General features: G+C 43.4%; 2 protein-coding genes and 2 non-coding genes across 4 annotated transcripts; 1 reads left to right on the top strand and 3 right to left on the bottom strand.

Annotated features, from left to right (window-relative positions):
• Positions 1–1,901: 1,901 nt before the first annotated feature.
• On the bottom strand, positions 1,902–5,108 carry LOC106456141 (RING finger protein 208). The gene is made up of 6 exons (XM_013909295.1): positions 5,043–5,108; positions 4,910–4,948; positions 3,498–3,604; positions 2,730–3,222; positions 2,376–2,480; positions 1,902–2,292 (listed from the first exon to the last, which is right to left on the bottom strand). The coding sequence occupies exons 4-6, from the start codon at positions 3,071–3,073 to the stop codon at positions 2,247–2,249; spliced, it is 495 nt and encodes a 164-aa protein (XP_013764749.1). The 5' UTR covers positions 3,074–3,222; positions 3,498–3,604; positions 4,910–4,948; positions 5,043–5,108; the 3' UTR covers positions 1,902–2,246.
• On the bottom strand, positions 3,884–3,955 carry trnap-ugg (transfer RNA proline (anticodon UGG)). The gene has a single exon. It is a non-coding gene; the product is annotated as a tRNA-Pro (tRNA).
• trnap-cgg (transfer RNA proline (anticodon CGG)) lies at positions 4,594–4,665 on the bottom strand. Its single transcript has one exon. It is a non-coding gene; the product is annotated as a tRNA-Pro (tRNA).
• cep63 (centrosomal protein 63) lies at positions 4,893–13,404 on the top strand. The gene is made up of 14 exons (XM_005727178.1): positions 4,893–5,258; positions 5,347–5,524; positions 6,754–6,849; positions 6,974–7,063; positions 7,153–7,266; positions 7,346–7,495; positions 7,778–7,911; positions 8,507–8,650; positions 9,107–9,209; positions 9,316–9,513; positions 11,089–11,175; positions 11,313–11,515; positions 11,662–11,980; positions 12,071–13,404. Exons 1-14 carry the CDS (start codon positions 5,218–5,220, stop codon positions 12,269–12,271), a joined length of 2,058 nt encoding a protein of 685 aa, XP_005727235.1. The 5' UTR covers positions 4,893–5,217; the 3' UTR covers positions 12,272–13,404.
• Positions 13,405–14,112: the final 708 nt, after the last annotated feature.

Genomic DNA, 14,112 nt, shown 5'->3' with positions numbered 1-14,112 from the left:
TTATACTATATTTAGTTATTTTAATTTTATATTTTTAATAGGTCATTTATGTATTTCTTTATATAATTTTAATTTGACAGTTTTGGCCATTTGTACTTAGCCAGAGAAAAAACAAAGACTATATAAAAGATGGACATGGCTGTCATCGTTCTTGAAACAAGGACGTAGAGCTGCTGTAAAACAATCTGTAAACGGTCAGAGCATTTCCAACCCAGATCCAGTCCCACCTACCTAAAAAAAATAAAATAAAATAAAAAATCTTAGTTTAAGTCTTTGTTGGCAGCCTAAAAAAGCAATGATACAGTAAATTAAAAACTTCTTTTTGTATTACTAACAGAAAATATCAAAGGTTTCCTTTATACACACTGGATAAAAGCCAGACTTTCAAAAGGTGTCTGTCTTAAATTTTAACCTTTTGAAAACTACAACACAAAAAAATATGGGATGCAATAAAAACCCTGAGATGATTGGATAATGCTAAAACTGCTGTACTGTCATGACTTTAAGCTTGCTGTTATGTGCACTCTCTCATTGTGTAGGTCACAATAAGGAATTATTGTGTCAAGTTATCACACGTGTCGTGGCATGCATGGTTTCTACTTTGACTCAATAACGATTATCTCCAGTTTCTACTCATGACGGTTTGCTGATTTCATTACTGTTTCCAGCTGTAAAACAGAAACTAAATGGTGACTCTTTCTAGGCCACCTGTGCAGGTAATAACGTAGTGTTTCAATCACAAGAATGAAAGTTGATCTTTAATTTGTTTAATTAATCCCAGACGTATTATTCTGTACTGCAAGTGTTTGTGTGAATTCAGATACTCAAACAGGAATGTACTATTGTTTGCAATGCAGTACTAAGGAAATGATCTTACACCATGACGTTGTTGCAAAGTTTCCCCGCTGGAGCTGAAAATATTTTTGCGGCTCCGGGGTAAATAACTGCCTCATTAATCAGTCTGACCAAAGAAACCTGCAGGTGCTTACGCGGGCCTTCAGTTTTTAGGTTGGTGTAATTTACCACAGTATTTAATTCTGATGCTAGGCCTAAATTATCCTCCAGGAAAAGTGTAATTTTATATTTTAGCATTCCAAATCCGACTGAAGTCAGTTATCTACATTATCCCACCACTGCTGAGACAATCTGGGAGTTGTTTCCTGTTCTGTTCAGCTTTAATCTTGGGTATTTCCACCATCAGGCCTGCACTGAGAGCCAGTAAATACATTGCAAAACTGAAACTGGTTCTTTCCCATATACACAGTCATGCGTGTGCGTGTTTGTTTGTTGCTGCCTTCCTGATACATTCCCATCCAGCCCGCCCCCGTGGCTGCCAGCTTTTTTTAAACTTGGAAGCAGCTTCCTGTTTGGCAGTCATTTAACACTTAAACGTGGGAATATGGTATCTAAAGGCAGAATAACACACCGCCTGCCAATACATGACTAAGAGTGTGCAGGCTAACAGTTGAGTCCAAACCAGTGTGACAACTAACAGATTTTCAGCTCCATCCAAACAGCACTGACCTTAATGTGACTGAGACAACAAACACATCATAGTCCTCTCAACGTATCTTCTTTAAAATATGTCGGGCGGGTTTAACGTGCACATAAGGTGGAACAAAAAGAAAGTGATGATCCAGTTTGCAGATATCATTGAACGTGGAATATGTGCCAGATGCTCGGTGAATGGAGTTTTATAATCCACTTTCGTGGTTGAATGAGTCTTTTGTGGCAGGTTTTTGTTGTGCGTCTTCTCCACAGAAATTATATTCAGAAATCCCCTCCTGGCTTCACTTTCTTCACTCACTTAAATACTTCATGTGTCATAAATGGTGCATGCGGTAAAGGAGGAAAGCTCATGATTCTTTCAGATGTCAATAAAACCCAATGGAAACTTGTTTCAAAAATAGTTTTATTAAATACTTCATGTCCTAGCTATCATAAATACAGAAAACAATAAGTTATGATGGCTATTCAGGAGCTGAAATGGAGAGGGGACCATCTGTTCTGAGGGGGTCTAGGTCTACGGGTGTTAGCCGCTCTGGGACAGCTGAACTAAATCCCACAGCAACGGCTGGGAGAATTAATCCTAGAATAAATAATGGGGAGACGGAGCACCTTTGGCTGAGGACAAAACCGTGTCCTGACAGGATCACAAATGAATCCTCCTCCCCCAGCGACCACAGCTTCCCTTCAAAGTTGTGTCTTCTCTTTCTGAGAGCGGCCACTTGTCAGTTTTCGTATTTTTAAAAAGTCTCTTCTGTTGAAAGTCTGCGCCAGGATTTCATTTCCCTTTAAGATGAAACAAACAGAAAAATTTAAGTGATCATTTTTACTAATAATCTGTAAATAAAAGCTACAAACTCAGGACGTACACATTGCTGCCAGACACGATTCTCTCCTGGTGTTGCTTCGTCAGACTGAACCTCCTGAAGAACGTGGGCAGTTTGAGCTTCGCTCTGGCGGATCTCGAGGAAATGCTGAAAAGAGAAAAGACTCTCGTGTCAGACTGGGCTTTGGGAAGAATGCTGTAGAGCCGAGGCGCTAATGAGAAGCTGTGTGGACAAATGGACTGCTCGGCACTAATGTGTAAATGACTCGGTATGACAGGAATTTTATATTCAGCACTCCCTCCAAAGAGGTTTTGTTCTCATTTTCTGCCATTTAAAACATTTACAGTCCTCAACTTCCACATTGTAATGTTTAAAGACTCAAAATGATAAACCCACCATTCTCCTTGTAACTGTTTATCTTCTATCCTCTCCTGTGCAGCTGTTTGCTTCTCTCCGTCCTCCTCTTCCTCTTCTTCTCTTACGTCCACATCCTCTGGTATCTGGTCCCACAGCTTGCTGTTGACCCACAGAGCTTCTCGAAGACCTCGACCTCGGCCTATGCAGGTCACCCGGCGACACAAAGGGCAGCCCACGGTGAGCAGACCGTTCCTCTCCGTTGACATCCTCTCCAGACACGAATCGCAGAAGGTGTGCCTGCAGTGGAGCACCCGGGGGATCCTTTCCACCCGGGAGTAGGGCAACAGGCAGACGCTACATTCGCCATCCTCACAGAGAACCATGGTCAACCCCGACAACTTGTGGAATGAATGATTTTTCTACAAAATCTAAATTTTTAATGGGTGTGAAAAGGCTTTCTGCAAGTCCGGTGTTTGGAAACAATGGTGAAGATGATGGCTCCTGCAGGTCCCAAGCTCACCAAAGTGACTCCCTAATACATTAAAAAAACATTTTTATTAGCTATTAGAAGCATTGTTGCATCAAATTTAAGTTACATTTGTAGTTAAGATGTCCAATTAAGATCTAATAATTTAATATTTAAATAAAGGTTAATCTGGATTATTGTAGGATTATTGATGTTCTATTCCAGACAATGGAGCTGATTAGAAAGGACAGCAATATACCAAAATACACTACCATCTACTATCTTATGCTGATTTGAAAGAAAAATGTTTCAATAATAATAATAATAAAGAGTGTACTTACAGCTGGCCTTTGCGTGTAATTTATTGTCCGTCTTTGGCTGCACAGCTCAGCCTCTCTGCAGTAAATGGTGTCAGAAAGCCGGCTCGTCTGCCTCCTGTTAGGAGTGTCTGTTGGGTTTGTGGGGGCGGAACAGAAACGTCTCTAGCTCTTTCTCTTTCTCACGGCCCCATACCCACCCAGCATAACAGCTGGGGAAGCAGAGCGGCTGGGACGCTCTTTGTTCAGTGTTTGACAACAGGCAGGTGGAGAAACGGGGAAATGACGCAATGGAAGGCGGGTGTAGTCAAACAGAAAAAGTAATCTAGTTAGCTTTAACATTAAAAACATCCTTATGTTTCAAGATAAATTGAAAAGGGTTGATATCCTTTAGGAAAAATAGAAAAGGAGGGCTCGTCCGGGATTTGAACCCGGGACCTCTCGCACCCAAAGCGAGAATCATACCCCTAGACCAACGAGCCAGTTGCAGGGAATCCCGTGGTAGCGTTTTTATATGTTAACACATCCATGAATGTACTTAATCAACAATCATCGCATCGCTATAAGAGAATATATATCGCAACCTCAATATAAGGACTAACCGATGTCAGCAAATTCCTGAAAACTGTTTGGACGGAATCGACGTAAGAAATATTTTTCTTTCCAAAAATACAACTGACCACAAAGAGTAGGGACCCTACACTATTTTCTTGGTTTCTACCGTGACTGGCACAGCATATAAATCACCGGTTCTGAGACCGTCCTACTTTGGCAAATCGTCCTATACGTACGATAATTTGAAAGTGACTTCTGACAAACCGTAACCATAACCCTAATCATAACCATAACAAATATTCACATTGGCCTAAAAAAATGAAGTCAATTTGGGGTTTGTGTTTTTGCGCACGCGTGGCGCATGCGCAGAAACAACGGGTAGAGTTTTTAGTGTGGTGGGACGGATTCCCAGAACACCAGAACACAACCACAAGCCAATTCAGAAGTGAAAACGCGCATTAGCTTGAAAACTGGTAGCAGTGCTGACCACTTACGTAGACTCCACAAAAATTCACTGCAGATGTTTGAAGTAAATATGTCAACAGTCCTTAACGGTACAAAAATTGGGCTCGTCCGGGATTTGAACCCGGGACCTCTCGCACCCGAAGCGAGAATCATACCCCTAGACCAACGAGCCACGTGTTCATAGAATGTCTGACAATATCCTTTAATCTTCTAAGAAGCCAACAAGATGACCTATATTATGATAATATTTGTTAAAAAATCGTTACAGGCAACAGGGAATTTCCAAATACGAACTTTCATAGCTAGGCGTGTGGATAACAGGTCTGTTTTGAGTATTTTAAACAAGCTGCTTCCTGTGCTCTGAAGTTACGTACAGCGTGTTGACATCACATGCAGTGGTGGAGTTACCGCCATACCTCAGGAAGCGCGCTGTTCGGTTGTGCAGTGTAGTCCAGCTAGTGATGTAAACAAATAAAGTTGGATGAGTTGACACGGACCAGCCACAGCCAGCAGCTAACGTGAGCTAACAATGCTGTAAGCAGAAACCACCTCCGTGTAGCAGTGAGGTCAGCCATGGTTTAGCTCGCTGTGTATTATGGGTTGCTAGTAACGTGTATGGTTGCTAAGTTATAGTAAACTTCTTGCGTAGGGAAAGGGCACGTGAAGCACCCGTAAAGCAAGTCCGCTTTAAGTTACTAACAGGGCTGACGTTACTTTGAACCAGATGGAGGCTTTTCTGGGGTCGATGCACAGCCCTGATCTGAGGTAAGTTGCACTGCGCTTAAAGAACTAACTTGGGCCATGAGCATTTACAGAAATTACACCCTTTTCGTTATTTGGCTTTGTCTTTCAGCTCAGTCCTTTCATCGTGTGAGCCGGAGCTTCAGGAACTGATGCGACAAATTGACATCATGATCAACGATCAGAAGAAGAAGTGGGAAGATGAGAACCGCGCCTTGGAGCTCAGGCTGAAAAGTAGAGAAGAGGAACTTTTAAACTCAAGGAGCACAATTGAACGGAGGGACCTGGAGGTGAAATAGAAGAGCTTAAGAGTTTATACTAAACAGGAGCAAAGTTCTAAAAGATAAATGATGATGTGTACACGTGTTGATCCAGTGTTGGTACTCCTCCCTCGATCCTGTTAGTGATGTTTGTGGACAGGATGTCAAAGTGTAGCCGGTGTTAGGTGGTGTCCATTGTGGGAACCTCAAAATCACATCCCTGTGTTGTGCAAATGATCAGATCAGCGAAACTTCAAGATATAAATATAAAAGGACATACGTATTAACATTAATGTTTCTGGGACATTAACAGGTCAAAGGTGCTGCTAGGTGTGCACATATACTTTGTGGCAGAGTGCAGTGAGGTGTGTTTAGTCTTGATCAGTATGTGTGGGTCTGACTCAAGTAGATGAATTAAAGAGTCTGATAGCAGCAGACTCTCAGACAGTGAGGTTAAAAGAATCTCCAGGCTGATGAGCTTCACGCCGACTACAGATTCGGCATTCCTGATGAGGTTATTCAGTCAGTTTGCATCCAACAGATATTGTTCTTCATCACAGCATGACCATCAGCATGCACTGGAGCAGTTTGCAGCCAGGATGAGGGCATGCACCTACAGGTCTGAGGCTATGATCTTAGTCACTAGTGATGGGAACGTGGAGTGTGATGTGCCTGCAAACTCCTAAAGTGCGTGCTGAAATCTGGAGAATGACCTAACGAGTGTGGTGGTAGATACAAGCAGTTGAAGTGAGTCTGGGCGTAGCGGTAGGATTAGGAGCCAGGACATCTGGAGGGAGCTCAGAGTCGAGGCACTGCTCCTCGCTGTTAAAAAGAGCAAGTTGAGATGGCCTCTAATCAGGACACTTGCTCCCTTTTGAAGGTTTCCCAGCGGCGTTGCTTTGTCTGCTGCCGCCACAAAGCAACGTCAGATGAGGAAAAGAAAAATGGATGTTGTTGATATGATTAAATTAGCCTTTATTTAAGTAAAACTAGATTTGGATCCTTTATTTTTGTTGATGATGATAAAATTTGTAGATTGTGAACCTGGAATTTTTGTGGGGCACCAACGATGAAGTGGGGTGGTGCGTCAAGGCTCAGTGTGAATAAATAAAGAGCATTTTGAGTAGAGACCAAAAATAAAAATATGCAGCTGGTAATGAGCATAGCTTCAATATAAGATAGTTGCTAACACAGCTCATAAATTGAGTGCTCATATTAACTCTTTCCAACACCATTACTGTCCTCACCCATGACTGTAGATTGGATTACTCCGCAAGCAGCTTGAAGATGTCAAGACTGGTCCACAAGAGTTAGCCGCCAAGTACGAGCAGCAACTGCGCAAACTCCGTGAAGAGGTGCGAAAACTTGTCTGTTACAAATCTTTTCTGCTTTTGCTTGGGCAGAAGTTTACAGTTTTTCTGTTTGTACTCACTCTCCTGCATGATTTCAAATATAGTAAGTGCGTTTCTATTCCTGCAGTTGGATAAGTTAAAGAGAAGTTACCATAAGCTTCAGCGCAAACACCTCAAGGACGCTAACGCAGGAGTGAAAGAGACAGACCTCCAGAAGGTGAACCCTGACATCACCCCAGTCATGCCATTGGATTGCTGCCGTCTTCTGGGTATGTGAGGTATAATGAAGCTCCCCTCTCTCTGCAGGAATATCATCAGCGCTCTCTGGAGTGGGAGCAACAGCGCACCCAGAGCCGGCAGGAGCTCACAATCCTGGAGACCGAGAATAAGAGCTTGAAAGATGAGCTCTCACACATAAAAGTAAGTTCAGTGACTTCAGCATGTAAAGAAAGCAGAGGCTTGTTTGTTTTATTCACCACGTGTTTTCTGTTGTTTCCAGTCCCAGTGGGCAGCGCACCAAGTGGAGAGGGAGCACAGGGATTGCTGTCTGGAGGTGCAGCGCCTGCGCTCTCAGCTGGAAAAAGCTCAGAGAAGTCTGCACACGCAGGAGCTGGAACTGGAGCGTCTCCGACCACTTGAGAGTTGGAAGGTAGGTTCAGAAACCTGGGGAAGGTGATAGGACTGAAGATTTTCAATTAAACAACACTCACAACAAGTTTCTCCGACATGTATTAAGCCTGAAAGAAAATGAAAAAGACTTTAGTCTACCGATCAACTTTATCGGTGTCGAGAAACTGAGCTTCAACATTTAATCCAGTGCCCATAAACCTCTTAATGTTGATTTTTCAGTTAAGCATTTACAAGCTCAAAGTTCCTCATAGGTGGCAGGTTAAAATATCTTTTAATCAGCTGATGATCCGCTGTTTTGCAGGTGCTTTCTGAGGAATGGGAGGAGCTGGACTCCCAGGATGCATTTGTGCGGCAAGCCAGTCTTGAGCACCAAAGACTTCGTAACGAAACAGCCAGATTCAACCAAGCACTGCAAGCTAAAGATCAAGTCATTCGGTGGGTGTATGTCTAGTGATGTAGTTCAGCAACTTATACAGAAGGGGGCGTACTGCGTCCACACTGTAGGCAGGATATTGCTTTGTAGCACTGTAGCTTTCCAAGTGACTGGCTCTGAAGTATCTGCAGCCAAAACGAGAGCTGATCAAATTCTTTAAATGCTAAGCAAACTGGCCATCTACCTGCAGACTGTGTTAGTTGTAGATGTAGGCAGTGTGAAAAATGTGGTATAACCGGTCTGTGGGCTACTCCTGCTTGTGCTGTTGTTGGTCTGTCAGCGACTGTTAAATACGACCCGAGTGTTGAAAACCACAACAAGTGTCCACTGCAGCCACGGTCTGTACTTTTCATACTGTAGTTTTTCTCATCTTTAATGATTGTTTCATGGTTCTCCCGTCCCTAGTGAACAAGCCTGTTTATTTAAAATTACAACATCAGTAATGAAGTGATACTTTTATCCAGCCTGCATGAATCAACACATCCTCCCTAACATCTTTTCTTCATCTTCTGATGTTTTCTGTTGGGAAAAACAATTAGCTATTGTCCATCATAAAGGTTGCCATCCTGTGAATGTTTGCGTGATGTTCTTGTGCAGCTCTCTGGAAGACTGTCTGGTAGCTCAGGGCTGCACCGGTGTGGAAATCCTCAGACGAGAGCTGGAGAAGACTGCAGCCAAGCTCCAAGGTGCCCAAGCATATCAGGGTCATCTCAAGGCTGAACTGGCATGTCTCAAAGAGAGGTAATGTTAGTCCGCCCCTTCATGTAGTCCAAAACCCAAGTTAGTTTTTTAGTCTTTTACTCCTTTTAGTCCTGTCTTGTGCTGAAGCAAATAGTGAGTGAGTGGGAATGGGGTGCGCCTGATTTATATCACAAGAAGAAAAATTACAGACCGAATCACTTTTCTCCAAATCAGACGTATTTTAGGATGTAGCTATCAGGAGAAAAGGAACCGTGGGAGCAAGAAGTTGCAGAGTGATGCTAATATTTTTTAGTCCTTGTGTGGGAATATTGAATATTTATGCAATGTAGCTTTTGAATGTCTTTGGACCTCGGTGGTCCTTTTTAAATGTGTATATGCACTGAAATCGACCTGAAGTAAATTAAGAAAAAAAATGCAGAGCACACAGAGTTGTCAGTGGATTTCATTCAGATCTTTTTTCTGTGCGAGTCATTGCTTTTATTTGTCTGGACTCAGGCTGCAGGTGGTGAGTAAACAGAGAGATGACAACTTGAAGACGGAGCAAGAACTGCGAAGCCTGAAAGCTGAATGTGACTCTTCTATGGCTGAAGCGAAAAGGGTCTGTGTTTTTGTTTTTGTTCTTTTTTTTTTTTTCATTCTTGTTCTTGTTGTTTAACATCAGCTCTGCGTCACTACCTCATGTCCTGCCTACGTTTGATCTACAGCTCAGAGAGGACCTTGAGCGGGCCAGGCAGACTCACAGCGGCGAAGTTGAGGGAATGAGAAAGGAGGTGTCAAAGCTGACCAGCGAGCTGCACGAGCGCGACCTCGCCGTCGCCAATCTGAGCGCCTCCTCGTCCAGCATCAAGCAGCAGCTTCGCGATGAGGAGGAGCGATCAGAGAAGAAGTCTGCTGAGCTCAAAGTGAGTTAATTCAGTTGAATGCAGTGCCAGTTCACAAAAACAGTGATTATGTAGGTAAAGACTTCTTCTAGAGAGAAAACTAGAATGATCAGACGAGCCTCTGTGAGCAGCAATCCCTTTAAAAATGGAGATTTTCCAAGGCCCCTTAAAGCATCTTCTGCTAATAACAGCAAGTTTATAAATGATCTAGATTAATGGACTGCATGAATGCTGTACTGGGCAGGGACTGGACAGTGAAACTTGAAGCTTTTAACCAGAAAAATGGTAGACCCTTAACAAGCTGATGGTGTAACGTCCTGTCCTTTGCTGCTCTCCGTTTGTGTAATCGGCTCTCTAGAGCACAGGTGTCGAACTCCAGGCCTTGAGGGCCAGTGTCCTGCAGGTTTTAGATGTGTCCTTGATCCAACACAGCTCATCCAAATGGCTTAATTACCTCCTCAACATGTCTTGAAGTAGGGCTGTGCGATATGACCAAAATCTCCTATCCCCCTATAAGAATTCTATCGTCCCGATAACGATATAAATCACAAAAATGTAACATTTTCTGTAAATTCTGTGAACCTCGGGCAGCTCGACTTGCGGGAAGTGTTTCCAGCTGCGCGTCATGTAGCTGGAGTCCAGTGTTTCAACAGATGCATGAAACTATACATTTTTAGACATAAGTTGTAACGGCCGCCGTTTTCTTTGTATTTATTACACGGCGTGCTGCGGGGAAAAGCCTGTTCTAACGTTTGAGTCTAAGGTTTATTTTTTAGCACCTGACGACTTTTTTTTACTTCTCATCCGTAAACAATCTGCTCTTTCACGTGATTCAGTTTATTTTGAAAAGTCTCAACAGGATCTTGAGCTTTATTGTGAAAGGTTTAAGTGGAACATAAACAAGTGGACATGCGATGGTGTTACCGTCGTTGTTGCTAACCATAACGCGTAAAAACAGGCGCTTGTCCGTCTGTAGTGTTGTTATATTAAATATAAGAGATATAGAGAACTTTAAGAAATTAATATAACCACTACAGTGTCCATAAAAAAACGATGAAAAAATATTGCCGTAAACAGTTTATTTTGCGACACCACGAAACAACCGATATATATCGTTATATCGAACAGCCCTATCTTGAAGTTCTCCAGAGGCCTGGCAATGAACTAATCATGTGATTCAGATGTGTTGACCCAGGGTGAGATCTAAAACCTGCAGGACACCAGCTCTCGAGGCCTGGATTTCGACACCCCTTCTCTAGAGCCTGTTTGTTTCCCACCTAAGAAATATTGGTACATTTATATTCAACATGAGGAGTATAATCAATCACAAAGGCTGAAAAATCTTTAACTCATGCGAATGGATTCATCTGTGTTCACATACACTTGCTTTCACTTTGCATTTAGTATAAACTTGTTTTTACAGGCGCTTTGATAAATAAGACACTTACTCACAAACCTCGATTTCCTGACGGCTGGTTTGCTATTTCTTAGCATTTATTCTGTATCTCTGGCAGATTAATGCAGCCTGTTTTGTGCCAAATGTGAAATTATGTTGTATTCTTTGAGGTTCATCACATTTTTCTCATTCTTTCACAGATGACTCATGCACAGCTGGAGATGGTACAGGCTGAGAACCAACACCTGAAAGGTCTGCTGCAGAGACTGCAGCCTCAGTCACCAAAGGTTTGTCTGCTTCGATATCAGTCATCACTCATGTTACAGACAGGAGCCTTTTCTTTGTGCCTCTTCTGTGCTTTTTTACCAAGTCCGAATCACTCCTCTGTCACTTTTAACCCCCTGAATCACTCATCGCTCCACAGAGGGGAGGCTCCCCGCTTGCCTCCCTGAGGGAGAGTTATGTGTCTTCTCTGAGCAGCCTGGAGCAGGAGAATCGGCAGTTAAGGCAGACACTCGCTGAGATGCAGTCACAACTTGAGGCCTCCAATCAGAGCAGTCATGATAAATATGAACACGCTGTGCTCAGCCATGCTGCGACTGACCAAGAGCAGCCTACGTATAACAGGTAGCGAGTATATGTACACAGACAGGCTACTTTCCATCAGCGGTCGCCTGTAAAAGAGGAAAATTTTCAGTATTTTGTAAAAACTAAGATATAAAGTGTTTTTTCCATATTAGATTTAAATAGTTTGGGGTGTTGTTTTGTCACAGGCCACAGGAGAACATGCAAGTCAGAAAAGCTCAGGCTCTAGAGAACACCACTTGCTATGAAGGAGAGATCCAGATGCTCTTTAAAGAACTTCAAACCTCGTCCAAGACGTCCACAGGTCTGTCCCGCAGCCAGTCCCAAGGTAGCAGGCCTCATTCATCTGCCTCCTCGTCCTCCAGCAGCAGCACCACAACAACACTGTCCACGAGAGACTCTGTGCCGGTCCTAAGCTCCAGCAAATCTGCAGCTGATGGACAAAACTCGAGCCCGGGAGACTCTCTGACCATCAGCGATAAAGAGATTTCTTCTCCCTCTTCCGAGGTGAGCCTCATCAAAATTGATGTCCTGTAACATTTAGTTTAGTTTTTTGGGGTGATGAATCCTAAAGTTGCATTTTTTTCCCCTCTTTAGGACCTTTTGTCTGCATCGCTGACAGACACAGTGGTCACTCGTTTCCTGGAGGAAGAGAACCTACGGACTGAGGAGCTGCTGCAGAGTTTGGACAGCCACATCTTCGGGATGAAGGAGAAGAACAACAAGACGTTCTCCACGTTCCTGCACAGCAGCTCGGAGCTGGAGTCTGCCCAGATGTCAGTGCAGGATGGTCAGTGATGGAGTCACAACAGTGCCAGCTGTGTTCTTGGGCTTTATTATATCATCATGAATGATCGCAGATGGGTTAGTGCGTCCCTTGATTGAGTGTTTTTTCACATTTACGCCTCGAGTTAAACCAAGTGTTCCTTAACAACCGTCTGTAGTAAAGGTTGTAGGCTGTTACACTTGAATGTGTGTTTATCTGTGTGCTAGAAGAAGCTGAATGTAGATTACAGGTCTGAAAAGTGAAGTCAGAAAGCACAAGTGCCTTGAAGCTGTATTTTTTTTTCTAATGGCCAGCAGGGGGCGACTCCCACAGTAGCAAAACAAATCCATTTAATTTGAAGTCTGGGAAAAATGGCCAGTGTCTCCCTTTGCCTGTGGCTTTGTGTGACACTTTCCTGATAAATCTATGGGCTCAGTCTGTTGCTTGAGGTCATAATGAGAACAACGTGATGTCTACTTCACAAATGGTCATCCCCTTTAGTGTCCAGAAGGCAGTTAAACTTATATGCTTTAAGGCATGCCTCCCTTGTGATTGACAAGATGCTGCCCTAAATCCTGCACTGCAAGATTCAGGAAGCAGGAGGAATGTGTTCGAACACCACGTACGTCAAATGTCCAGGTAGAAGGACAAGATGATGAAGTTTGAGTAGGAGAACTCGGTTGGTCCAAACTGCTGTTTTTGTTTTTTTTGTTTTTCTTGACCTGCATATTTTATTTTGTCTGGAATGCAGCATCGATGGGACGTTTGCATTTCCATCCAGACAGACTGACGATGCAGCGAGCCAAAGGAGGGTCCATCCTCCCCATACGTCTGTCATAACTTAGAAAATACCGCATCGTTTACACTGCGTCCATGATGGAGGGAGAGTCAAACACACACACACACACACACACACACAACCCATCATCAACACCCGTCTGCAGAGGCCCTCCAGCCCGTCGAGCGCAGGAATGCGTGCACCGTGCCAATGCTGTCATGGACCTTCATCCCCTGCGGCGTGCTTCGTCCTCATCATTAGAAAGCTGATGGAATGTTAATTTCTTCCATGTGCACCGGTGAAAAAGCCGAGGGGGGGCGTGGGGACAATTTACTGCTCTCCCAGTGAAGGACGCTCTGATCGAATGGAAATAAAGTGGGAAACAAATCTCGAGAAGTATGTGTTTTTCATTTTTGCCTTCATAATGTTACAATAACAAAAGAGAAGTGATGTTCAGCTGAGCTCGCTGACTTCTCACTTTGGTATTCGTGAGCCTGCTTTATGAGCGCTTAAAGCTCCAACAAACAGCGCTCAGGAATTTGGCAAGGCAGGCAATCCTCTGGCTCTCTGCAGAGGGAGGTGAAAAGGTTTTTATATGTGCTGAGATTCCTTGAAGGGGCCTAAGTAAAAGGGAGGAGGAATTGATTTACTTATGTAATAATTCACAGAAAATAAGTTCAGGCTGTAAGATGATTAGTTTAACGAACTGAAGTCTTTTCACCTTCTCGGGGTTGATGCTGGTAGCTTGATGCAGCACGAGAGGACACCTACCACCTCGAGGACTTGCTTTGAGGCAAGTCTTTGAGAAATTACTGCAAAAGCTATCTGGACTGGTGAAGTCAGCACCGCTCGGCATGACTTTGTCATTTTGCTAAAATGGTGCCAAGCAAACTTTTAAAGCACGTTTGATCAAATTTGACTCGTTTTTATCGTTAACTGTTCAAAATACATCCTCCCTCAAAGTGGATGGATTTCAAGATGGCTGCAAAGTGATGAGAATATTGATGACTGTGCAAGAAATTATAATGAAGTCATCAGAGTCGGCCCTTTCTCCGTCCTTCATTACTTCCGCGATTCGTTTCAGACAAATGAGAG

Source organism: Pundamilia nyererei, unplaced genomic scaffold, assembly GCF_000239375.1.
Source record: "Pundamilia nyererei isolate P.nyererei 1_Seehausen unplaced genomic scaffold, PunNye1.0 scaffold00023, whole genome shotgun sequence".
NCBI classification, from domain to species: domain Eukaryota; kingdom Metazoa; phylum Chordata; class Actinopteri; order Cichliformes; family Cichlidae; genus Pundamilia; species Pundamilia nyererei.
This window is presented reverse-complemented; position numbering and strand designations above follow the sequence as displayed.